The sequence below is a fragment of the Furipterus horrens genome, unplaced genomic scaffold (assembly GCF_987537825.1).
Source record: "Furipterus horrens unplaced genomic scaffold, mFurHor1.1.pri manual_scaffold_11, whole genome shotgun sequence".
NCBI classification, from domain to species: domain Eukaryota; kingdom Metazoa; phylum Chordata; class Mammalia; order Chiroptera; family Furipteridae; genus Furipterus; species Furipterus horrens.
Window position 1 is genome coordinate 99,498,944 of NW_028327181.1, and position 23,496 is coordinate 99,522,439.

The 23,496-nt window shown below is 60.5% G+C and overlaps 1 protein-coding gene across 6 annotated transcripts; it reads right to left on the reverse strand.

The window, feature by feature from the left end:
* Positions 1–743: 743 nt before the first annotated feature.
* Positions 744–22,264, reverse strand: GPRC5C (G protein-coupled receptor class C group 5 member C). 6 transcript variants are annotated; one of them, XM_090291121.1, is made up of 5 exons: positions 22,205–22,264; positions 7,490–8,572; positions 5,091–5,185; positions 3,159–3,308; positions 744–1,541 (listed from the first exon to the last, which is right to left on the reverse strand). In XM_090291121.1, exons 2-5 carry the CDS (start codon positions 8,538–8,540, stop codon positions 1,509–1,511), a joined length of 1,329 nt encoding a protein of 442 aa, XP_090147247.1. In that variant the 5' UTR covers positions 8,541–8,572; positions 22,205–22,264; the 3' UTR covers positions 744–1,508. The 6 variants fall into 6 exon arrangements, with proteins under 6 accessions (XP_090147247.1, XP_090147244.1, XP_090147245.1 ...); XM_090291118.1 differs by lacking the exon at positions 22,205–22,264 and adding an exon at positions 16,690–17,037; XM_090291119.1 differs by lacking the exon at positions 22,205–22,264 and adding an exon at positions 16,690–16,806 and having other exon boundaries at positions 7,490–8,784.
* Positions 22,265–23,496: the final 1,232 nt, after the last annotated feature.

A 23,496-nucleotide genomic window follows, 5' to 3' on the forward strand; every position in this document is an offset into this window, starting at 1 on the left:
GCTCTGTGAACAGACCCCCATTCACTGCAGGCTGCTACCAGTGGCCCCTTGGCACGGCACAGGGCTCACGTGATCCTGTCACCTTGGAAGGCAAGAGAGTCCCTCTGTTTGCTGTAAGGGGTCTTGGGGCCACTCCCCCAGATCAAGAGAGGTCTGAGGTGCACAGACCCCCCCCCCCCCCCGTCCCTTCCGTCGGAGGGCAGTTATACTCCAGTCTGGGAACTGAGCAACCCCGTGCAGCGGGTCGGACATGGTGGGGTGGGGGGCGTCACGCTTGGGGGTGCAGCCCTCCTCTCATCTACGGGGCCTGCTCACCCCAGTTAGCTCTGGAGAAACACTCCAGTGACAAAGGCACAGGCTGTGGGGGCAGGAGGTGACATTGAGCAGCAGCAGAACTGGCTACCGGGTGACACGGGGCACAACCGGCCTTCCTCGCCCTCTTCACGGCACCCAGAGAGGAGCTTCGGGGGGCGCCTGGGGAGACCCCTCGGATGCACCAGCCGTCGGGCACCAGAGGGCAGGTCAAAGCCAGGGAGACGGGGCTCCAGGGGGGTCCCCACAAGTCTGGAGCTATGCACGTCCGCCCCGGCTGGCAGCATCACGCAGGTCCCACGGGTGCCCCCGCTTCCCTGGGTGTCGTCAGGACGCTCTGGAGCGTGTCCTGGTGGGAGGGCAGCACCAGCCAGGGAGGCGCCCGAGGGGAGGCAGAAGCCTCTCCCCTGCCGTCAGGACACCGCACGCACGACATTCAGTCCCGGATGCCATGTGCCTAAGGGGCCTCCCCAAGCCCCGCAGGTCTGTCCCAGGCCACGCGGTCCAGGACTCTCAGCTGGCCCCTGAGAGCGCAGCCCCGCCCCCATCGTGTTCCCCGAAGGCGGGGTCCCCGTGGCGCAGAGGGGCGGGGAAGCAGCCCGGGGCTCAGGTCCAGGCCCCCAGGCCGCGCGGCGGGGCAGGCAGTGTCTGCGCCCGCCCCGGTGAACGCTGGCCCAGCTGGCGGCCTTCCACGCACAGTCCGTTCCGGCGGTGGCACAGGGCCCAGGTGAGAGCGGCGAGGGCCAGCGTCTGCCGCGGCACAGCTCCAGGGACGCGCAGGTTCCCCTCGGCTCACCCGGGCGCAGAGCGGGGCCCCAAGGGCGGCCAGGAAGGCCCACAGCGTGGAGACGGGGGCATCTGAGGATGGCCATCTGGACACCGGACAGCCACAGCCTGAGGACACGGCTGTGATGTGGGGGCAGGGTGTCATGAGGGGGCTGGAGGCAGACTGGTCTGCAGACAGATCCTTGGGGCCTTGGTCACTTGGGGGCCAGGAGACGCTGGGCAGGGCCCTAGAGCCCCAGCCATAAGCCTCGGGCTTTCACAGGGTCCCCCACTTGGTCCATCGCTCCAGATCGGTGGCCGCCGGGCCCTCCCAGCTCCGATGACCAGGGTAGGGAAGGTGCCGGGCCCCGCCAGCCAGGACACATGGGAATGAGGACACCGGGCGATGTGCAGTCCAGGGAACAGGGCGTCTACCATCCTGTTTTATTTTGCGGGGACTGAGCCTAAAGCAACCAGAAAGAACAACCGTCAAAGGGGACCCCATTGCTCGGGGCCCAAGTGCAGGTTTAGACTAAAAAGAGGGCTGGTGTTTCCGGGGGGCGGGGGGGCCCGGTGCCATCTGACATAAAAGGAGAAGCCTGGGCAAAGTTTCATTTTCCTCTTCCGCAACCTTTCCCTCCCTTCCTACGGAACATTTGTTTCCCTACAACCGGTGTCAGAAAATAGCTGCTGGCCAGCTGGGGCGCAGCGTTCCCAAGCCCGGGGCGGGGGGCGGGGGGGGGCGGGCCTGGCGGCCCCTCGCAAGGCCTCCAGCTGCTGTCTGCCCCCAGGCCCGCGGCTGTCCCAGGGCCACAGGAAGTCAGGGCCTCGAGGACTCCTGGCTGGCCTTGGCGAGGCCGCATCTGAAGGCTGTGTGGGCTCCGTGGGTCCGTCCGCTGACCCGAGAGAGGAGGCAGGAGAGCTACCCCCGATTTCCCGAGGCCCCGTCTAACCCTGGGACGGCAACTGTGCTGGGATCTCTGACTCGGGAAAGGAGGGGCTGTCCTGCCCACCTTTGGGGACAGCCATTAGGGTGACAATGAGCTGGGTTGGAAAGGCTTTACTGGAAAGGACCAAGCAAAGTGGCATTTTAACAGTTGCTGCCCTACAGTTAAAGCAACCGGCACGTGGCCCGACCCTCTGCACCTGGTAAACCGCTTCGTTCAATGACCTACGAGCACAGGGCAGAGTGGGCCGCCCCCCAGTGCCACAGGGGACCTGAACCACCGTCCCTCCGAGAGAGGCCGAGGGTCACCCGTCTCCCCTCCCACACAGGCCCCCTCCACATGGCCCCTGCAGGCATGCCTGCTGGGGGCTCCGCCTTTCCTGATCTGTCCCCACATCCGGCCGTGGGCGGGGGTCCCAGGGAAAGCTGCCTGATTTCAGACACGTGCGGGTGTTGGACTAGGCCCCAGACAAGAGCTGGCCCAGGAGTCCATTCTGGTCCCACCGGGCACAGACAGGCTCAGGCGGAGAGCCCTTCCCTGGTGGGTGTCTGCTACTTCACTGTCCGGGAGGAAGGCCGCGGTCCTCCCGTGAGCAGGACGTGGCGGGGGGCGGTGGGTGAGGACCACCCACGGCCACAAGGAGTAGGTCACTGGGAAACCAAGAGCCGGGTCAGAAACGACACCCCCAGAGGAAGGGCTTGTCAAGCACGGACGTGTTTATTAGGCACCCTGTTCCTCACAGAGGAGCGAGACCCGGGACAGAGGGCGGAGGTGGAGTCTCTCAGGGTGGCAGGAACCCCCTGGACTGCAGAAAAGGCGGGTGCTGCCCGGCCACCACCCCGAGGAGAACACTGGCTGGAGGCGCCCCGGGCATGAAGCCGGATTGGCTCCTCGACTCCACAAACACTGAGGAGTGAGGAGGGACACCTGGGACACCCACCCAAACACTGGCCAACAGGGGGGGCCTCACAGCTGAGGCGTAAGCTGCCCTGAGCCATCGCGGGGGGCGGGGAGCCTGGGGCTCTCGGGCAGTCCCCAGCCCAGGCCGGTCCCGAGAGCCCTGGCCGCACCTGCCCGCAGCTGCCCGCTGCCTCCTGGGGGCGCTCAGTCCCACACGTAGGGGTTTCTAAACACCTGAGAGTTCTTGCTGTCTTTGGGCGGCGTGGCCAGCTGGTGGCCCTGTGCTGCATACATGTCTTCGGCCCGCAGGGTGGAGTTGGCACTGCCCATCACCTGGCTGTTGGCAGTGGCCCGTGGGAGGATGACGTCATAGGCGCCTTCCGCCTGGAAGGAAGCGCAGGGGGTCACACAGCCGGGCTCGCCAGCGCCGATGCGCAAACCGCAAACACAGCGCTTCCCGTGGGGCTGTGCCTGCCAGCTCCCCTCCCCCACCCCGCCCCACCCCTCCCCCACCGGGCCCCAGTGTCAGGCTGGATGACTCTGTCTCTGGAAACAGAGGCGCTGACCTCTGACCTCCAGGCCCTTCTCTCCCCTGGCAGAGGGCCAGGCCCCTGGGCTTGCGAATGACACCCCGAGGGCACCTCTTCTCAGTCCCCTCCTGCCCCTCAGGCCTTGAGCCTCTGGAGTTCCCAGCGTCTCACTCGGGTCTCCCTGCAGCCCCCAACAGTGCCCCAGCTGCTGGGGTGCCTGCCCGGCCGGGGACAGCTCGTGTTGGGCGCTGCACATGCCCCCCATATTTCTATCCAGAAGTCTGATTGGAGACTGAAACCCCCGTTTGCTGCCTGGGACCTGTTCTTGTGTGGGGGAGACACAGCTGAGGGGCGCAGCGGCTCCCGAGGGTCCCAGCCCCCAGCCTGGAGGAGAGGCAAGCCCCTGGCCCCTCTTGCTTTCACGGGGGAAAAAGCTGCCACCAAAGCCCTCCCCTGGCAGCGCCTGGGACATCGTGATGGGCGTTCTCAAACCTGCGTGGGCATCAGTCCCCTGGGCACCCACACCAGGTGGCGGGTGGCAGGTGTGTAGCAGCTGGGGTGGGGAGAAGGGAGGAAGCCCTGGTCAGGAGTGCCTGCGGGTTTCTCCAGGGGGCGACGCCCCTCCTGGCAGATCCCAAGTTATCAAGGGACGGTCACTGAGGAGAGGCTGACCACAGCGCCGTCACGCCGCTGGCCCTGCCGACAGGCGTTTTAGCGAGATCGCAGGCAATGGTGGCGCTGGAGGCCTGGGGCTGCCTCTTGAGAGTCACGGTGTGAGTCCAGATTCCTGCCCAGAGGGTGAGGTGAGTGTGGGCCCCCTCGGTGGCCGGGTCCAGAGGACTCTGCTCACATTTGGGAGCCCCCTTGGCCCATCTGGGCTCCCGGTGGCCGCAGGTTCGGGTTAGGGAGATGGAGGTGGGGGGGTTGGGGGGCTAGGAGCCTCAGAGATCTCAGCTTTGCCCGCCTCCCCACTCCACCCCGGGCTCCCAGCGGGACCGGATGAGAACACCACGCTGCTGGCCACCCTCCTTCCGGTTCCCAGCACCCTGCCCAGGCGGGTCACTGACCTCTCCCCAGGCGGCTGCCAGCCGGGGAGGAGGAACATATAAGGAGTGAGTGAATCTAACCCCGTCTTCCTGTTCCCACCCCCTCCCTTGGCTGATGGAGCATCTGGTTTCCAGAACCCAGGGGAGGTGTGAGAGCTACTGCCTGCCACAGGAGGAGGGGAGCCTCCCAGAGACAGCTGTGGGGAGTGCCAACACCTCCCCAGGCCCGCTGCCTGATCCTCTGTCCCTTTGGAGCCACCAAGAATGACACCCAGTTGGCTGAGGCCCTTCTCTGTCCCTCCCTAAGCTTCTGAGGGTGAAGAAGGCAGCTCCCACCAGTCAGCATTCTGCCCCGCAAGCAGTCCCAGTTCGTGTGTGACGCCCCAGTGACACGGGGTGGGAAGGTCCCACCCTGATATAACCGAAGTGCATGCTGGGAAGTGCACTAGGAGTTGGGGCTCGGGGGTCCCCAAGGAGACGCCTGTCTCCTCCCCGCCTCCTGCACCCTGCACCCCGCGCTGGCTGCACGGCCCGCTCCCTGCCCACGGAGGCTTCTAGCAGGGCCACGGGGACTTGGGCACCCCACTCACCGGGCCTTTGTGCATCAGGGCCATCTCGGTGGGCTGGTACACGCTGGTCAGCAGCTGCCCGTTGTACCCACTGTACGGTGACACTGGTCTCTTAGCTGCAAAGATGCACAGGAGAGGTTTGAAGGCCGGGCTCTCAGGTCCCTTTCCCAGCTTAGAGCGAGGCTCCCAGGGGCAGGGGCAGGGGACAGAGGACTAGGTGGCGCAGGGGTAACAGCTAACCCAGAGGGGAGCCTGGCTGGGGGTGGCCAGCTTGGGGGTGAGGCTGTAGGTGTGGGGGCCCCTCCGGAGCCCAACACCCCTTTGTTCAGATGCGTGGGGAGCCATGCCACTGGCCTCCCCTCGGGCTTTCCTACAGGGCAGGAACCCCCCTTTGGAAGTCAGAAAACTGCTCAGTCAGCAACCTTCACATCTCCCCCCCCCCGCCCCCACCCTCCAGGGCCTGAGGCCAGGAGGGCACAAGGGCCTTCGGTGCCTTCCTAGATGGCCGGCCTCTAGCTCTGGCCGCTACGGCTGTGGGCCGGCTGCCAGGCACTGGGGTAAGTACAGCAGAGACCCCACAGTCCCAGTCCAGAGTCCCCTGGGGACACTGAACGCACATCCTGTCCCGTGGACCCTGGGCACGTCTCCAGACTACGTTCAGCCCCAGAATACTTCCTGACCTGTTCCACCCTGCCGGCCGCCCAGGGGTCTAAGGAAACCTGCAGACCAACCCCGAGCGGAGAGTGGGCTGCGCCTGGGGGGCAGGCATAGCCTGTCTGTCTGTCTGTCTGAGGCAGGCTGGTCCTGCAACTCAAGAGGGGCCACAACTGGGCTCTACATGCTGGGCTCACTCAACTTGGAAAAAAAAATTAAAGGAGAGCAAACTCTCACGGCCCCAGAAGTGCTGGCCTTGAGAGGGCAAAGGCTGGCAGCCACCTGGCCGCCATGATAAATTCACATGAGGACAGAGGTGGGGGCGGCCGAAGCTCCTCCTACACTTACCCACAGCCCCTCCTCTCTCCTGCCAGCCTCCCTGGCTGCACCCCCAGCCCACAGACACTCAGCTGGGCCCGCTCTGCACGCCAGGAGCCACCCTGGGGCAGGTCAAGGATCCGTGCCCAGAAGGACAAAGGTCACTCCTTCCCCGGAGCAGAGATTATGGGATCTCAGTTTGTAGGCAGGGAGCCTGATTCTGGAACTTTCCCGCCTCTGACTCTGACCCCTGGCAGAGGCCCCAGCGCTGGCACTTAAGCCCCCAAAGGTCTTCATTGGCACCGTCTGGGGTGGGGGGCAGGGCGCTTAGACAGCATCTCTGCTTTGGGTCCTGTCACACGGATGGGCTGGGGCACAGGAAAGCATGCAGACACATTGGGGGCTGTGGTCCTCGCAGCTCACAAAGGTCAGCGAGAGGCTCCTCCTCCTGATTCCCAAGCTGCCTCCTGGGGGCGGGGGAAGGGCTGGGCACCTGCTGCAAAGGCTTCTTGCCCCTTCCTGCCCCTTCCTCTGCGCGGGCACCCTCGGCCTGACCGCCGCGAGCTGGGCTCTACCAGGAAAGCCTGTCCCATCAGCTAAGAGCCCGGGCAGGAACCTGGGGACCAGCTATCTGGATAGTGGGTGCTGCTTATTAGACTGGTATATAGCATGAGTATTTTTATTAAAAAGAAAAAAGTTTAGCCCAGCCAGGTAGCTCAGTTGGTTAGAGCATCGTCCCAATACGCCAAGGTCGTGGGTTTGATCCCCGGTCAGGGCACGTACAGGACTCGAGCAATGATGCATCAATAGGTGCAACAATAAATCGATGTTTCTCTCTCAAATCAACTTTTAAAAAAAATTTTAATTAACTGAAAAGACTTTTAAAGAAGACTAAGATGACTAGGGATATGTACATAATAGAAAAACACGTCCCACAAGGAAAATGATAATAATCATAAAATAACCCTACTGCGCACAGCTGACGGCCAATACTTCCAGAGCACCAGCCGAGGGCCAGGCACACACATTAATTAAGCCTCCCCAGAATCCTCTGAAACAGGATCCATCCTCATCCTCATTTTAAAATGAGGAAACTGAGGCACGTGGAGCTAAAGTGCCAGTCAACAGCGGTCAGTTCCGGGGACGGAGCAGGAAGAATTGGGGAAACAGCTGGGAGAACACTTTGCTTTATATGTAACGTTTGAAATTTTATGGTGAAAAGTATATTCATGAATTACATGACTATAGTAAAAAAATCTTTAAAGAAAATGGAATTTAAGGACTTGAAGGCAGAACACAACAGCTAAATATCAAGAGCCTTGCTCGAGACCAGCCCCCACCTCCCCGCCCTGCAGCAGAGGGCGGGGCAAGGGGCGGGGCGGGCAGAGAGGGGGCGGGGAAAGGGGCGGGGCGGGTAGAGAAGGGGCGGGGAAAGGGGCGGGGCCTACCTGAGGCCGGCTCGTCCATGGAGAAGGCCTTGTTCTCCACGAACATGCTCTGGCCCTTCTGCTCCTTCAGGATGGTCTCGTAGCCCACGCCCCGGGTGGGGTACAGGTCTCCCTGGTAGCTTTGATCCGGGCTGGCCTTGGTCACCTGGGACACCTCAGGGATGACGTAGAAGAGGACAAAGGCCCAGGCATTGGCGGCGAGGGCGATGGCCAGCGTGGGGTCGTCCCAGGCGGGCCGGTTGTGCTGCCGGTTGCCGTAGGTGTACATGACGATCCACACCACCCAGATGGCGATGGAGGTGGCCGCGGTGAGCAGCACGAAGACCCCGTGCTTCCGCCAGCGCTTGAAGCGGCCACACAGCGCGGGCCAGGCCCCCGCGAAGGCCACCAGCAGCAGCAGCATGACGTAGATGAGCGCCATGACGAAGTCCACGTTGGCGATGTCGCAGGGCGAGGCCGCGGCCCCGCCGGCGCTGCCGTTGCCCAGGGTGTGATCCCCGCCCCCTCCGCGGACCAGCGTGATGACCAGCCACTCCGTGTTGATGATCACCTCCACAAGGGTCAGCAGCAGGGCCACAGTGAAGACCACCCAGCCCCGGGGCCCGTGGTTCTTTCGGGCCAGGAAGTTGAGGGCAAAGACATGGGCCACCAGGCAGGAGAAGCAGATGGCGAACAGGACCCCGAAGAGGAACCGCCGGGAGGCGCAGGTGGAGAAGTCAGGCTTCACCACGCAGGCAAACACGAGGCAGAAGAGGCCCAGGGTCCCCAGCAGGAAGAACACCTGGGTCCCCAAAAGGCTCCTCTTCTTGGTGTCCTGCACAAAGGGGAGGCTGGCCACAAGGATGATGGTGAGGACGAAAGTGGTGACGACGCCCGCCCCGGCCACCGCCTCCAGGACGATGCCCCAGGCCCCGGAGCGGTCGCACAGGTTGTAGTAGAGGGGGCTGAGGTCCGGGCCGCAGCCAGGCGGGGCATGGCTCTGGGCCTGCGCCCCCGGGCCCAGGACGAGCAGCAGCCCCAGGCACGTCAGCAAGCCTCTGCGGGCGGCCATGCTGGCTCCCGGGCCAGGTTCCCACGGGGTCCCTAAGGACAGAGGGAGAAGAGGCGGAATCAGTCCTCCGAAGTCCGACGCCGGGTGTGGCGCTGCTTCCCCGGCCCTGAACCGGGGCAGACAGTGCAAGTGGATTGTGAGATTGTCCCCCTGGGCTTCAGAGTCCTTCTTAACACAGAACTCCTGGGAGGCGCAGAAGGGACCAGGGAGGCAAATGAGATGAGGCCATTTGTCTTCCCTGTTCCTAGTCATGGAAGAGAAAGAAGCTGTTATTGAATTTCCAGGTCCCAACCCACAACCAGCCATAAAATGGGCCCACGTTTTCCCCGAGGTCTTGCGGCTGGGGTGGGGACGAGGGGGGTTGTGAGCATGTCAAAAGCAAGCATGCCACCCACTCGGCCCTTTCCCCCTTGCTCTGGGACTCCCAGAGTTCAAGAGGCCGGACACCACACCCCGAAACTCTGTCCGTGGTGAACCAGCCCTGAGTTCATTCGCTCCATCCTCTGTTCGTTCCACAGTATTTCACAAGCACCTGTGACAGGCACTTGCCACCCGAGAGACATGCAGAGTCAGGAAGTTGTATCGGAAGTTTCCCAGCACGTCCGACCCCGCCCTGCCACGTCCCCTTTCTGCGGGTCACTTCCCCACCTGCACAGCCGGGCCCCCTCTTCAGAATCCCCAGTCCTCTGTCCCGCTCAGGAGTCTCAGCATACAGTAATTTCCCAGCTAGGGAGTTAATGACTTAATGCAAGAATTCTCCTACGAGGAGAATTTTAACATTTTAAAAGCAAGAACCAGGCAAGAGAAATGCAAAACCCAAAAGAATTCACCTATAATGAAAATTTTTAAGGCACTGTAAAAAAGGTAAGAAAGCTCTTTTATTCCCACCAGGAAGCTAGCTGAGGACTCTCCCCGCTCCCTCGGCCGGCCCTGCACAGCGGCTTTACGGGAGGAAACCAAAACCCTGCCCTCAGCACCAACTGGGTTTGTCCGGCATGAAGCGGAGGTGAGGGACGTGGCAGGTAAGAGAAGTAAAGAGCGAATCACGTGAGTTTTCCAGTCAAAGGCTTTACATTTAGTTGCAGAACAGGAAATTTAAATGCTCTAAGATGCAAGTTATAAATAGCAGCCCTGGCTGGTGTGGCTCAGTGGACTGAGCGCCGGCCTGCGAACCAAAGGGTTGATGGTTCGATTCCCGGTCAGGGCACAGGCCTGGGTGTGGGCCCCGTCCCCAGCTGGGGGTGCGCAAGAGGCAACCACACACATTGCTGTTTCTCTCCCTCTCTCCCCATCTCCTCTCTCTAAAAAAATAAATAAATATAAATGCCAAAATTCTGGGAAATGCAGGTCTTTCACATTTAAACCACTCCATAGGTTCAGGTAACTAGAGATAACTTGGGCCCAGGAACTCTCCGGAAAGACGGCAACCCAGCCTTCCTGGGCTGACAGTGACCACTAGTGGCTGGCAGGGGAATGACATGATCCAACTCCATCCTCCTCACCACCTTTTTTTTTGGGGGGGGGGGGGGGTTGCACAGTTTACCTCTCATGTTTTCATCATCCCTGGTTACTTAATTTTTCTTTCTCTCTTTCTTCTTCTTTTATGTAAATCCTCTCTCGAGGACATTTTTTCGTTGCTTGAGAGAAATACTGACGAGAGAAACACTGATTGGTTGTTTTCTCGTGGGCGCCCAACTAGGGATCAAGCCCACAACCTGGGTTGGTGCCCTGACCGAGAATTGAACCTGCGAACTTTCAGTTACAGGACAACCTTCCAATCAACTGAGCCACCCTGGCCAGGGCCCTGGATACTTAATTTCTAATAGGCAAACAAAAACCCTAAATCTCAGGTGATAGAAATTGTCTCTCCATAATTCCATGGAAGGACGCTGCTACTAACTTAGGAAAAGAAATGAAACTGACATAATAAAGATCTATTTTCAACTTCCTTGAAGAGCGCCTGCAGGTCCCTTGAAAATATTTTTAGTCTCTCAGCCTTCTCCGCTACCTCCTCATCTTCCAAATAAGCTTGCAGTTCCCACGAACTCATCCTATTAAATTATTTTTCAACTACAGTTGACACACAATATTGTTAGTTCCAGGTGTACAACATAGTAACTAGACATTTATACACCCTAGGAAGTGATCACCCATCTACTCTTACTAACAGTCACATTCTCTTTAAGTTTAGTTTATTGATTACGTTACACTATTACAGTTGTGCCAATTTTTTTTTCCTTTGCTCCCCTCCGCCCAGTACCCACGCCCCTTCCCTCCAGGAATCCCACCCCCCTTAGTTCACGTCCATAAGTCATGCATACACGTCCTTTGGCTTCACCCTTTCCTATATTATTCTTCACTTTCCCCTATTTTGTACGAACCAGTTATGCTTCTTAGTCCCTGCACCATTTCCCCATTTCTCCCCCTCCCCCTCCCACCTGATAACCCTGCAAATGATCCCCATACCTATGATTCTGTTCCTGTTCTGGGTTGCTAGCTGGATTTTGTTTTTATTTTTTAGATTCAGCTGTTGATGGTTGTGAGTTTGTTGTCATTCTAATGTTCACTGTTTTGATTTTCTTTTTCTTAAATAAGTCCCTTTAACATTTCATATAATAATGGCTTGGTGATGATGAACTCCTTGAGCTTAACCTTGTCTGGGAAGCACTTTATCTGCCGTTTCATTCTAAGTGATAGCCTTGCTGGACAGAGTGATCTTGGTTGTAGATCCTTGCTTTTCATCACATTGAATACTTCTTGCCTGTCCCTTCCTGCCTGCAAAGTTTCTTTTGAGAAATCAGCTGAAAGTCTTATAAGCATCCCTTTGTAGGTAACTCTCTGCTTTTCTCTTGTTGCTTTTAAGATTCTCTCTTTATCTTGAACCGTTGGCATTTTAATGATGATGTGTCTTGGTGTGGTCCTCTTTGGGTCTAACTTGTTTGGGACTCTCTGTGCTTTCCTGGACTTGTACATCTATTTCCTTCACCAAACTTTGGAAGTTTTACTTCATTACTTTTTCACATAAGCTTTCAATTTCTTGCTCTTTCTCTTCTCCTCCTGGCACCTCTATAATTCGGGTGTTGGCACATTTAAAGTTGTCCCAGAGGTTCCTAAGCCTCTCATTTTTTTCAATTCTTGTTTCCTCGTTCTGTACTGGTTGACTGTTTTTTTCTTCCTTACGTTCCAAATCATTGATTGGAACCTGGTTTCCTTCCCTTCACCACTGGTTTTGTGTGGATTTTCCTTCATTTCACTTAGCATAGCCTTCACATCTTCCGTTATGCATTTGCCATACTCAAGCATATCTGTCAAGCCTGTGAGCATCTTTATCACCAGTGTTTTGAACTCTGCGTCTGTTAGGTTGGCTATCTCATCGTCTGTTAGATGGACTATCTCCTCGTCGCTTAGTTCTCCCACTGGAACCTTGATCCGTTCCCCCTTTTGGGCCATATTTCTCTGTCTCCTCATTCTGACAGGTTCCTGTGTGTGTTTGCCTCTGTGTCTTTGGTACAGCTGTCGCTCCTGTTATGTTGTAAGGAATTTGTCAGTACAGGGCAACCTGTTTCACCACATTGTGGCGCTGTATATGGGGGAGGGGTCAGAGAGGGAACAATGTCGCTTGCTCAGCACTCGCCCCTTTTCCAGACACCTCTCCCACTTCCGTATGGGACTGGCGCCCCTCTAGATGTTGCCCTGGCCGTCATTCCCAGAGTGGTGGGTCTGCGGACATTCTAGAACCATGGGGGCCCTTAAACAAGCGGACTCTGCTGAGAGCCTGGCAGTTTCTGCCTCCGCTCCAACCCCCACTGGTCTGCACAGGCAGAAGCAATGAGGCTTGACTTTCCCTGGCGCTGGGACCGTGAGCTGCGTGGTCTGGTGAAGAAGAGCTGGGAACACTCCCCAGGTGTCCCTCCTGACTTTTTAAAACGTGTGACTGTGCCTTCCGCCAGCCTGCTGCTGCCACCGCTACTGCCGCCACCACACCGCGTCCTCTCCACCCCAGCTCTGCCCGTCCTACCTCTCTGAGTGAGTATTTCTTCTTTATATCTTTGTTTGCTGGACTTCCATGCAGCTCGATTTTCTGGAACTTCTGGTTGTCTCTAGTTTTGAGGTAGTTGTGTTCCTTCTTAGTTGTGGAGGGAGACGCGGCGCGTCTGTCTATGCCTCTGTTATGGCTGGAAGTGTGTTGTGTCCACGTTCTGACGTGAATGTTATTGTTTTCCGAAATGACCAGCACTGTAACCGCGTCGGTTTCTCTGACTCCCCGTGTAAAAGCACGTTCCCCCGACACCGTGACTTCCACAAGCTTTTCCAGGGGATGCTGTGCAATCGTAGATCAATAAATGCACACACTTGGGCTTACAAGAGTTGGACCAAGAAGAGAGTTGGGAGAAGGGCTCACGGGCTCGGGGGAATGCCGGGGCCCCCCAGGAGGTAATTTATAGATAACACGCAATGGGGTCCTATGCACTCAGCCCCACCCGGGCATCTCTGGCTCACAGCAAAGCAGCCAGAACTTGGGGTCAAGCTGGGAGATGGGGAACTGAACCCTGAGAATGGGCACCCAGACCTAGCCTCCCCGCGTCTGAATATCTTCAAGGGCTTCTCATCCCACCCGCCTCTTCCGGGCCGGGTTTAGAACAGGCAGTTAGTCCAATCTGCAAATATTTACTAGGCACCCAGGCGGCCAAGGGCCAGCTGTTCTCAGAGCCCTGGGAAACACAAACAGGAACTAACAGTCCCTGACTTGATGGCATTTAAAAATCTCAAGGGGACAGAGTATTTAAGATCTTGCCACCCAGAATACGCCATCAGTTTGGCTCAGCAAACTTGTATAAAAATTCAAAAAAAAAAAAAACCCCAACCTAACAAGACAGATCATATAGGCTAGGTAAGTGCCACATGAGAGATTTTACGTCGGGGGGAGGGAACGTGCCACAGAAACCGAGAGGAAGAAGCTCTCCCCACTGCAGGGTCAGAGGGACAGAACAGAGGCCTCCCATCACGGTCACCAAGTACAAACCGAGCGGCTCGCTTGGGTCAGATCAGAAATGCCATAGGGAGGAAGTCCTGAGCCTCATCCGAAAGGCACCGGGGAGCCACCAAGGGCTGCTTTTTGCTCGAAGTGGGGCATAACCAGAGTTGTGCTTCAAGGCTTGAGGCTGCCGCAAAGCACAGGCAAGCGATTTGTTGGGCACCCATGTGCCCGGTTTAAAGATCCAGACCAGGGTAAGCCATGGGGGGCAGACCTGAGCGGTCTTTCCAGAATAAACTCTAAGGCCCGGCTGGGTGTGAGGGAAAGGGCACTAAGCCTACTCTCCAAGTTCAAGTCTAAGAACAGCCACGTCATTATAAAACAGCACGCCAGGTCCCAATTAGCTCTGCGACCCTTATCGGTCCCTCCTTGATCCCTCTTGCTCTTAGACCCACCCCTGTGGGGACCCTGCCAGAGCCCAGCCCCTCACAGGCACGTGGGCCAGGGCCAGGGGGGCGTCAGAGCTCTCACTCCAGGTCTCTCCAAACTTCGCTGGTGGTCCTGGACCACACCCATCAAGTCTCTGTGAGTCCCACCGCCGTGGGAACTGCCAAGGATGGACACAAGAACCTGCCCCTCCTCCCCCATCCAGGCATCATGCTGCCCGGAACCTACCAGCCCCTGATGTAACGGCTCATTTCTCTGAGTGCCCGGCAAATGGAAGGACCAGTGGGGAGACAAGAACACACAGGCGGGGACGTTGGGTCAGGTGGACCTGGCTCGTGTCCGTGGCCTGGGACAGCAACCCCTGGAAGCCGGTAGGAGACGCAGCCAAGGAAACTCAGAAGAATTTGATGTCCTGGAGTCCAGATTCTGCCCGTCAGCTGCTGCCACCTTCTAAGGCGGTGCAGGGGAAAGCACTCTGACAAAATGGACCCAGCTCTGTCTGGACGCTCTCCCTCCCATGGGTCCCCAGAGCCTACGCCTTGAGTCTTCTGAGGCCTCAGTGTCAGAATCCAGCGTATACACATCCCCCCTCCCAGCTCCAAGGTCTCGGGGGAGCAAACACAACACGCCCCTGCAGCACTGAACGCCGTGCCTCGAGCCGCTAGGCATCTGACGGTCATTCCTGGATCGTCCACTGGGTAGACTCGGTGCCCTGCCTCCTTCACCTGGGAGCCACATCTTCAGCTTGAAGGTTATCAGTGGGACCAAGGAGAGGACCCTCCTTCTGCCCCACGAATTGCCCCACACCATGGCGGCAGCCCAGCCCCAGCCTGAGACTATTTCTGTTGCTTTGTCTTGCTGGAATCGGTCGTACAAATATTTTTAATCACCTCTGAAACCGGCCTGTCCCCAGGCTCAGCTACTTAGCCCGAGCAGGTACCAGAGTCCCCTCCCACCCTCTGTCCCTCTGGGGGAGCAGAGGCCCCAGGGGCACCAGCCGTGTCAAGGACCAGCCAGTCCAGGCTGGCTTCACCCAGCAAGGATGAGAGAGCCGGGCCTCTGCTTTCCCAGAACAACTAACGACTCCCCCAACCCACACAAAAGCTTGAGAGCCACCCTGAACAGGGCACCCTAGGCTTCACACTGTGCCCCATCTGCCTCCCGGGCTCAGGAATATCGGCTGCCTTCCAGGGCGCCGTGAGGGTTCCCCCTGAGGTACCTGTGCTGGGCCAGGAGTGACCCCGAGCATCCTGCCTCCCCTACCACCACTCAGCACACTGTCAGGAGAGATGGATGGACCCACTGACAGCCCTCCCACCTCCTCCCCTTCTCCCATCCCTCCCCTCCTTCCTCTCGACCTGAGCAGCCTGCCCAAGCAAGGAGCTACCTCCATGCCTAGGGGAGGGAGGGGGGAGGGGGAGGGCACTGGGGGCGCTTCCTGGAACCCCAGCCTAGGCCTCCACAGAGAGGGTGCGCCTCTGAGCCAAAAGTCCCGGAGCTCTGAAACTTGGAAGTCCCCTATCCAAGGGTCTGCTCTGGGAATGTCACTCTGGAATGCGCCCAGGGCGCCCCCCCCCCCCACCAGCCACACATGAAGGCTCAAAGAGGGCAGCGGAACTCCAGGAGCACGGATCTCTGTTTCCACATATTCTGGTCCCTGTGCTTTGGATCAAGACTGGGGAGCTCTTAAGTGGCCAGGCTTTGCCGGGCGCGGAACGGTGGGCCTGGGGATGAGGGGCACCACTCAGCCTCTGAGACTGGAAAGGGCCCCAGAGAAACCTTTGGGGGGGGGGCGGGGAGGAAAGGGTCTAGAGGCCGCGATGCCAGAAGTAGAGGATCTCTGTTCGTCTAAAATCCCAAACTTCGGGCAGGAGCACAGAGTGCTCCCCTCGTCACTCCACCCCCGCCCCCACTGCGTTCTACACCGACGCTCCATCCGGACCCGAGGCGCGGGGCAGCCAGCGCCGGCCTCTCCCCTATTTCCTCTGGCCACAGAAACCTGCCCTCCCCATGCACCGCAGCGGGCAGCGTAAAAGACAACGGTCCCCAAGTCGTCGCTGACGGTGGACTCGCGCGGACGCCGTGGAGTTAAAGGGAGCACACCTTGGAGACCCCGATTGTGGAGTTCTCCCCCGCCCCCCCCCACACTCGGAGTTGCCGCGCCAGGTTCTCCCACCCCCAGTCCCTAGCAGGGTCGGGGTAGGAAAGTTTCTGCGATCGAGCGGAGTCGGAGCGGTGTCCTCCGCCCTCGGCTCCCTCTGCCCCCGTCCACTCCCTGCGAGTCCAAGCCGACTCTTCCGGGCGGCCGCGGGGAGGACAGAGAGGGAAGGCGGCCGTCCTTACCTGGGACGCGCCGCCGGTCCGGCTCCGGCGCGGCGTTTGGGGCCAACTCCAGCCCCAGGCGAGGCGCAGGCGGAGGTGGGAGGGACTCCGTGCAGGGCGCGGGGCCAGGCCCGGCCCTGGCCTGGGGTGGCTGGGCCCGGGCGAGGGTCGGGGCGCGAGGCCTGCCTCTCCCTGGACCGGGGCTGAGCTGGCCAGGGCTCGGGCGCTCGCTCTCGTGCTCGCCTCTCCCCGCACTGGGCTCCTTTCCCGCGGCGAGGGTGGGCCAGCCCTGAATCACCGTGACAGCGCCTCCATTCAGGCGCCGGTCGGGCAGCCACGGCTCCAGGTGTGTGCAGACGGCTCACCCGGTAACAAAGCCCGCGCGGCCCTCCCCCTCCGACTCACCTCCAGACCTCCTCCAGGCTCCAGCTAGTCGCGCTCTCCGGCAGCGGAGGGAGGTCGGAGTTTCTGGCGGAGCGCGCGGGCGGGTGGCTGGGTTTGCCGCCACGCCCCCGCGCGCGGGCACGCGCACACTTACGCGCACTCCGTCTCTAGACTTGGCTTTCTCTCCAGAAAGCGGTTTGGGGTGCAGCCCCGCGCACCTCGCGGGCGGACTCTCCTCCCCGCACGCACCAGCGCGCGCCTGGACTCGCGCGGGGGCCACTTGGGTGCGTCTCTCCGTGGTGGACGCCTGGCCTTTGTCACCTTCGTCCTGACTCTCCCATGAGACACCCGCTGGACACAGCTCGCTGCTCCGGGCTGGAGCGAGAAGCACACTCGGACACAAAGTCCGCCTTTGTCACGTCTTCTGTGCCCCCTCCCCGAGCTTGCACACGTGGACACACCACACACCACACACCGAGTGTCCGCCTCTTGCATGCGCGGTCCTTCCCCAACACTCGGACCACCAAGTGTACGTGGGAACACCACTGCGCTCGGTGGGCCGAACTCAGACCACTCTGGACCGTGGGCAAACGTCGCGCGAACCCGACTAACCCGCGCCTGGGTTTCCAGCGAGCGGCCCAGACTCGGACCAGCTCTGAGCGCGCGCTCCTCTCGCCGCGTCCCGGTTCCCTGTTCCAACTTGTCCTAATTAGTTTTCACGAGTCTGTTCCCCTAGGTATGTCTTTAACCGGCCCCAGAGGCCCGTCGGTCCTAACTCCGCTGCCAGCCCCTCCCATTGCCAGGGGACTTTTCCACGAGTTCGGGTACCCTCGACTCTCACGCCCCACGTCCACTCCCAGCCCCCGAGGTGGATCAGCAGTGGATCGGCGGGATGCCACCCTTCCCCCTCTGGCCCTAGGAATCCGCAGAAAGGGAACCGCAGAATTGAGGAAGCGATTCCAGGCTGGGACCTCCCCAGCCCAGTAAACAAGAGGTTTTCCGGCAGCCTGCGGTCCCCGGGGACCGCGGGCTCCGCGCTAGGTGGGCTGCGCTGTCCAGGTCGCCCGGCGGGGCCTAGTTAGCGCGGGCGGGAGGCCCGGGGGGAGCGCCGCGCACCGGGAAAGGAGAGGTTGTTGGGCCTGGCCAGGGCCCAGGGGACACGGAGGGAGGGCAGGGCGCCGGGTCTCCGGGGTGCCGGTTCTCGTGACGCCGAGTTGCCTGGGGGATCGCCAGAGGCGAGCGGCCGGAGCCAGCCGGCGGCAGGGCGTGTTTGCTCAGCCTGGAGCGCCGGTGGGGGGAGGGGGGGTGACAGGCGCAGCGGGGGGAGGGGGGAGGCAGCTGGTCACGGGCTAGGGGGTGGCAAGGTGGGGGGAGGGGCGCCTCCCTGGCTGTTTGTTTTGCGTGCCTCAGTCTATGACAACCTGGAATCTAACTCGATGAATCACCCCGCGCTGCCGGAGCGATAAACCTCGGGCCGGCTCCTCCCTTCGCACTCCCGCTTTTCGGACGCCCGGAGGGAATGTTTGCTTAGCGGCCAGAGCTGGCGGTGGGGCCCAGGTTTTCTAGAACCTTTCTGGCTCCCTTTCTGGGCCTTGCCCCTCGCCGGCTGGGCTGGGAAATGAAGATTGAATTGTTTCACTTCTTTTCAACCTTTCGTGGTGAGCGCGATTTTGCTGCAGAGTTGTGCCTTTGGTTTCCCTGCCTTAAGTCCGCCCCCCACCCCACGACTCCGGGACCCCCGCGCCCCCAATGCGAGGGCGTGCAGGTCTCGTCGTAGGGTCCAGGCCACTGGGTGCCACTGTGGGACGGGCAAGCCCGGCTGGCCGGTGCTGTAGTTCATGGACAGGGCGAGTACCCCGCGGAAGTCAGTTTGCTGGGAGGGGTTGCTCAGGAGCCCGGAGACTGGGCCGGGGTCTAAGAGCCCTGCCTCGCGGAGACACAGATGAATTGTGGATCCGTCTCCGTTTACTTTCAAGCTTTGGGCGCCCCTTCACCCAAAGAGACCTCCGGCAAGAAACGAGTCTTCCTCTACACCCTAGGCCCAGGCAGGTGGCAGGGGGAGGGGGATCTGGTGCCTGGCCCCCCGCAGGAGCCCTGGGGACAGCCACTGCCCTCTGCCCTCAGCCAGCCTGTCCAGCAGACAGCAGTGGAAATGTAGGGCAGGTTTCTGAGAACGGCCTGCTTGTTCCCTTTTCTCCCCGTCTCTGGAACACGATCTGCCTTCCAAACAAAGCAAGGCCCTGGGTGGAGGGCCAGGGACCCAAGTCCCCTGGTGCCCTCTGCTTCATTCCCCTGGGGCCTGTGCTCCCGAGGTGGGGAGACCGGGAGCCTCACCCCACCCCCAGCCCACGGGTGCTGCTGGCCACAGGGGGCCTGGAGTCTCCAAGAGGGAAGTTCTGTGGGAGGTGCCCTTCTTTCCGAGACTCCAGCTGTAGTGCCATCTGTGCCCCAGTCGTCTGCCACCCACTGGCACGGGAGCCTTGTAAACGCCATCTTCCCTAGGAAAGAACGCTTTGAGAAGGGCTCCCCGATGGGTGCTGGACTTCCCGCAGCCCCGCTGAAATGGCCTTGATTCATGGGAAGCTCCCTTCTCTGACCTGCAACAGCCTAAGGTGCCAACAAGGCCCAGGGGTCAGGCGCGGCTCTGCCACCTGCCAGCTCTGTGACCTGGGCAGGTCACTTCACTTCTCTGAGCAGCACTCTCCTCTCCCGTAAGAGGGGTGTGACGCTGCCCCCACACCTGGCTGTGAAATCGTGGGCAGACCCGTGATTCTGCAGTCCCAGCAATGGCAGCAGGAGCTGAGGCGGCCCTAGAAGGTGGCCCCACACCGACCTTCCCCCTCACACCAGGGGCCTGGAAAACAGCCCCTCCTGCCACCGCGGCTCGGAGGTGCCAGGCCCTCCTGGGAAGCAGCCGCCCCGCGGCCTGCACTCAGAGTCTAGAGCGGGGGCCTTGCTTGGGGCCCAGCAGAGGCGGCCTGGGGTGCCGGTGGCCTCCTGGAGGGACTTCCCTTTTGCCTGGGTAGCAGGAGTCCTAGAGTGCAGCTTCAGCCTGCTGAACCTCTTTCAGGGGCCATTCCCTGGGGTGGGCGGGGGGTCAGGAGGCCCCCTGTCCCAGGGGTGGAGTGCCCCTGGCCTAGCAGTCTTGGCCCAGTGGAGTGAAAATAGTTCCCTGCTGAGCTGAGGGCGGGGCCTTTGGCTCCCTGACAGGTAGGTGGCTGGAATCTTGTGCCTGTAAACAGATTTTGCATTTGCCCTCTGCTTGCCACCATCCCCCGCCCTCCCATTAACTGGTTACTGCCCAGGTCACGGTGTCTGACTGTACGTCCTTTCCTCTGAGGCTCCCGGGACTGTCTGCTTGGAGCAGCAGGTGCCACCTGGTTCTGTCAGAGGACCCAGGTACCAAGATGGCCCCTTAAGAGGTAGGAAGCCAGGGGGCAGGGGCAGGTGACTCAAACACTCATTCTCCATAACTGGTCGCCCATGGATGAGCCCTCTGGAAATATACCTGAAAGTGCGCCTTAGACAGAGCCTGCTGGAATGTCACCGGAAGCTGAACCCACCCACGCACACCCCGACATCCATGGCTCAGTGACCCCTGACCAACACCCCGTGGAAGAAGCAGCCTGGATTTTCGGAGCTGCCCAGGTCTGGACAGCTCCCACCCACAGACGGAGTGAATCTAGGAACGGGGGTCAAAGCGGAGGGTCCAGGATGTTGGCCCCTCAGACTACCCATCCCCCCCAAAAAGCATGCACACAGTGCTGCATTTAGGCTGCCCTTCCCTTCAGGCAGTCTTGCCCCCGGTCTGAGACCCTTTCAGGGGTGGGGGTACCTTCTATCTCACGTCCAGTCGTCCTGCGAACCCCCGCGAGTCGTGGGGCCTCCCTCCCTGGCCCGGGCCTCTGTGCACAGCGCCTGCACGGCTTCCACTGCCTTTAAGTGAAAGGCCAAACCCCCTGGCCTGGCATTCAAGGCCTCTGCTGCCTGCATTCAGCCGCAGCTCCACCCTCGCGGCTCCTCTTCCCCGCAGGAAGTGGCCACTCCAGCTGCAGAGTTCAGCTCACCTTCCTGTGGCTCCACTCATGTTGCCCCCACCCTCAACCAGGCTGCCCCATCTCTGGGCCCCTCTGAATCAGCGCCCAGTTCAAACCCTCTCCTCCTCCCGGAAGCCTGAGCTGGCGATGAGCTGGCAACCCCATTCCGCTCCGTGGTGCTCCCTCTCGGTGTTCCCAGAGCCCCCACCGCCCGCCCAGCACTGCTTTGCCCGGTTAATTACACCGCAGGAAGAGAGATCTGGCCTCCTTAGCTCCGGGAGAGGCGCAGTGGAGAATGAACTCCAGGTTTTACACTCAGCCCCTAGGATGGTGCTTTATACCATAAACGCAGCGGTACAGGCAGTACCGTCAGTGGGCTGATTGGCCGGGAACAGAGAGGGGGCCTCCGCCTTCTCTGAGGGGCAGAGGCTGGGCTGGGCTGGGGTGGCTGCTGTCCTGAGTCCATGGGTCCCCCTGGCTCCCAGAATCCCAGGGCAAGAAGTGCAGAGCGACGCTGGCTAGTTGGACCATGCGAGACCCCTAACAGCTTCCCTCTCAATAGCACTGTGCAGCTTTCAGAGTGTCTTTTGTACATATATTTGATCTTTACAACCCTGTGAGCTCAGTAAGGCAGATAGTCTTGTCTTCGTCTTACAGATCTAGAAACTGAGGTTCACAAGGCGGAGTGCCCGCCTTGGGTTAGAGCCCACGGGGTTGAACTCCGCAGGCCTCGCAAAGCGCGTGCTGTGCCCATCTCGGGTACAGCTCTCACATTTCTTACCTTTTTTTAAAGAAAGATTTTATTTATTTTTTAGAGAGAGGAAGGGAGAGAGAAAGAAAAGTAGAGAGAAACATCAATTGGTTGCCTCTCACACGCCTCCAACAGGGGACCTGGCCCGAAACCTGACTGGGACTCTCACCTGCGGCCTTTCGGTGTGCAGGCCGGCACCTAACCCGCTGAGCCGCACCGGCCAGGACACGTTTTCTGCCCTATTCATGTTGGTTTAGGTGCCTGTCTTATGTCCCGGAGCTCTCCGACGGAAAGACGTGCACCTGACCCGTCTTTGTGTTCCCGGGGTGTCCTGCCCGCAGTAGGCCCTCAGTAAATGTTTGCGAGGGAAAAGGAGGGGCAGGCTCTGCAGGCAGCCTCCCTGCAGCGAGCGCCCCTTCTCCCAGCGAGCCCTTCGCCCTCAGAAGCCAGCCCGGGGCCGTGCTGGGACCTGCGGTCGCCCGGTATGTGGCGGGGCTGCGTGTCTCCCTCTCCGCCCCTGCCTCCTCGCCAGCCGCTGGCCCCGTGGGTCGTCCTTTCCGTACAGGGCCGCCCTCCCCGCCTCCACGCGCCTCACCAGGGGCCAACACAGTCCCCCACAGCCTTCGGAAGACCCGCCCCCCGCCTGCGGTTTGAGGGTGCCCCAGACTCTCAGACTGAGCCAGGGCCCCAAGGTGAGTGGGGGAGGGCCAGGGGGGCCCCCGGGAGGGCCAGGCCTGTGCACACTCACCAGCGATGGCACCTCCAGCAGGGCAGGGCCAGCCGGCTGGCTTCTGGGCCGTGTCCTGTCCCAGCTGTCCCCTGCGCTGCTTGGGGCCTGAGGCGCCCTCACCGGAAGCCCAGCTGCAGAGCCGCCCGAGGCTGCCCGGAACCCGGCGAGCTATTCTGGGCGCGCTGCAGCTCCGGGGTGCCTGGCAGTGGCTGAGACGCTGGCCCCCTCGGTTCCCACACTGCCCTCCTCCCCTCGGATGAAAGCACCAAGCTCGGTCATTATGCTGAGTTCGGAGCCGCTGGTGGCGGGCGGAGGGTCTAACAGCAGCTGTGGTCAGGCTGAAGTGGGGCGGCAGCCTGCGTCCTTGCTGGCCCTCGTGCGGTCATTTCCCTTCGGTTTTAGAGGCGTCCTCATACCCACGCTGTGACGCCAACCCATTCGCTGGCGTCCTGGCCGCGGCCCCTCCAGTTAAATCCAGTGATGGGTTTCCGCTCAGGGCCTTTTGTCTTTTTTTAATTGAGGCTGTATGTTCCATTCTGCAATGTAAGCATTAAAGTGTCAGGACTGAGTTGAGGTGAGAGAAGATGGGGATCATCACCCCCACCTCGCAGCAAAGGCAACCTGTCTGGGGAGCCCTCAGAGATGCCCCCGAGAGGATGGGGCGGCTGCGTCCTCCCCACGTGGGAACTGGGGGCCAGGATGGGAACAGAGTCCACCCACGGCCGCACGGTGTGGGACATAAAGGTCAGGCCTGGTGTCCCGACTCCCTGCCATGGAACCAGAGTCTTGGAACTGGAAGGAGCCCAGCGTGGCGCAGAGAGCACAGGCCGGGCTTCTCTGTAACACGAGGCTGTGGTCCTGGCCGCACGCGGTTGCCGCACCAGTGACCTGGGGCTGCAGATCCGAGAGCCCAGTGACTCAGAACTTTCTGGCTCCGGACCCGCCCGCTCCCACTGCGACCCACAGAGAGGCAGAGAAGCTGGTGCTCAGACCGTCCCAGACTCGGGCACACAGACCTGCACTCGGTGGAGGCATTTGTTTAAAAAGCAGATTTCTGGGTCCCGCTGTGGACTCGTGAACCCAAGCCTCTAACCACAAAGCCTAGGACTGTCTGTTTGACAAAATCCATGCCCCCCCCCCCATGTAACGAATGACACATGCTGACCTTGAGAACAGGCGAGACAAGGTTAAACCAAGAATCGCTCAAGTCAGCTGTGAGGAAAGGAGGGGGCACAGGCAGCCCCCGCACGGCGTGGGGGCCCCGCGAAGGGCTCTGTCCTCACAGCCAGCAGGCAGGTCCCCGCCCCGCT

What these genes read in the sequence shown, in the direction of transcription:
- GPRC5C (XM_090291121.1), bottom strand. Translation starts at nt 8,540, where the DNA reads ATGGCCGCCCGCAGAGGCTTGCTGACGTGCCTGGGGCTGCTGCTCGTC. An exon ending in CATGGACGAGCCGGCCTCAG is followed by an intron (nt 5,186 to 7,489) that starts GTAGGCCCCGCC and finishes GCATCTTTGCAG; the next exon opens with CTAAGAGACCAGTGTCACCG. An exon ending in CCCTGATGCACAAAGGCCCG is followed by an intron (nt 3,309 to 5,090) that starts GTGAGTGGGGTG and finishes GCTTCCTTCCAG; the next exon opens with GCGGAAGGCGCCTATGACGT.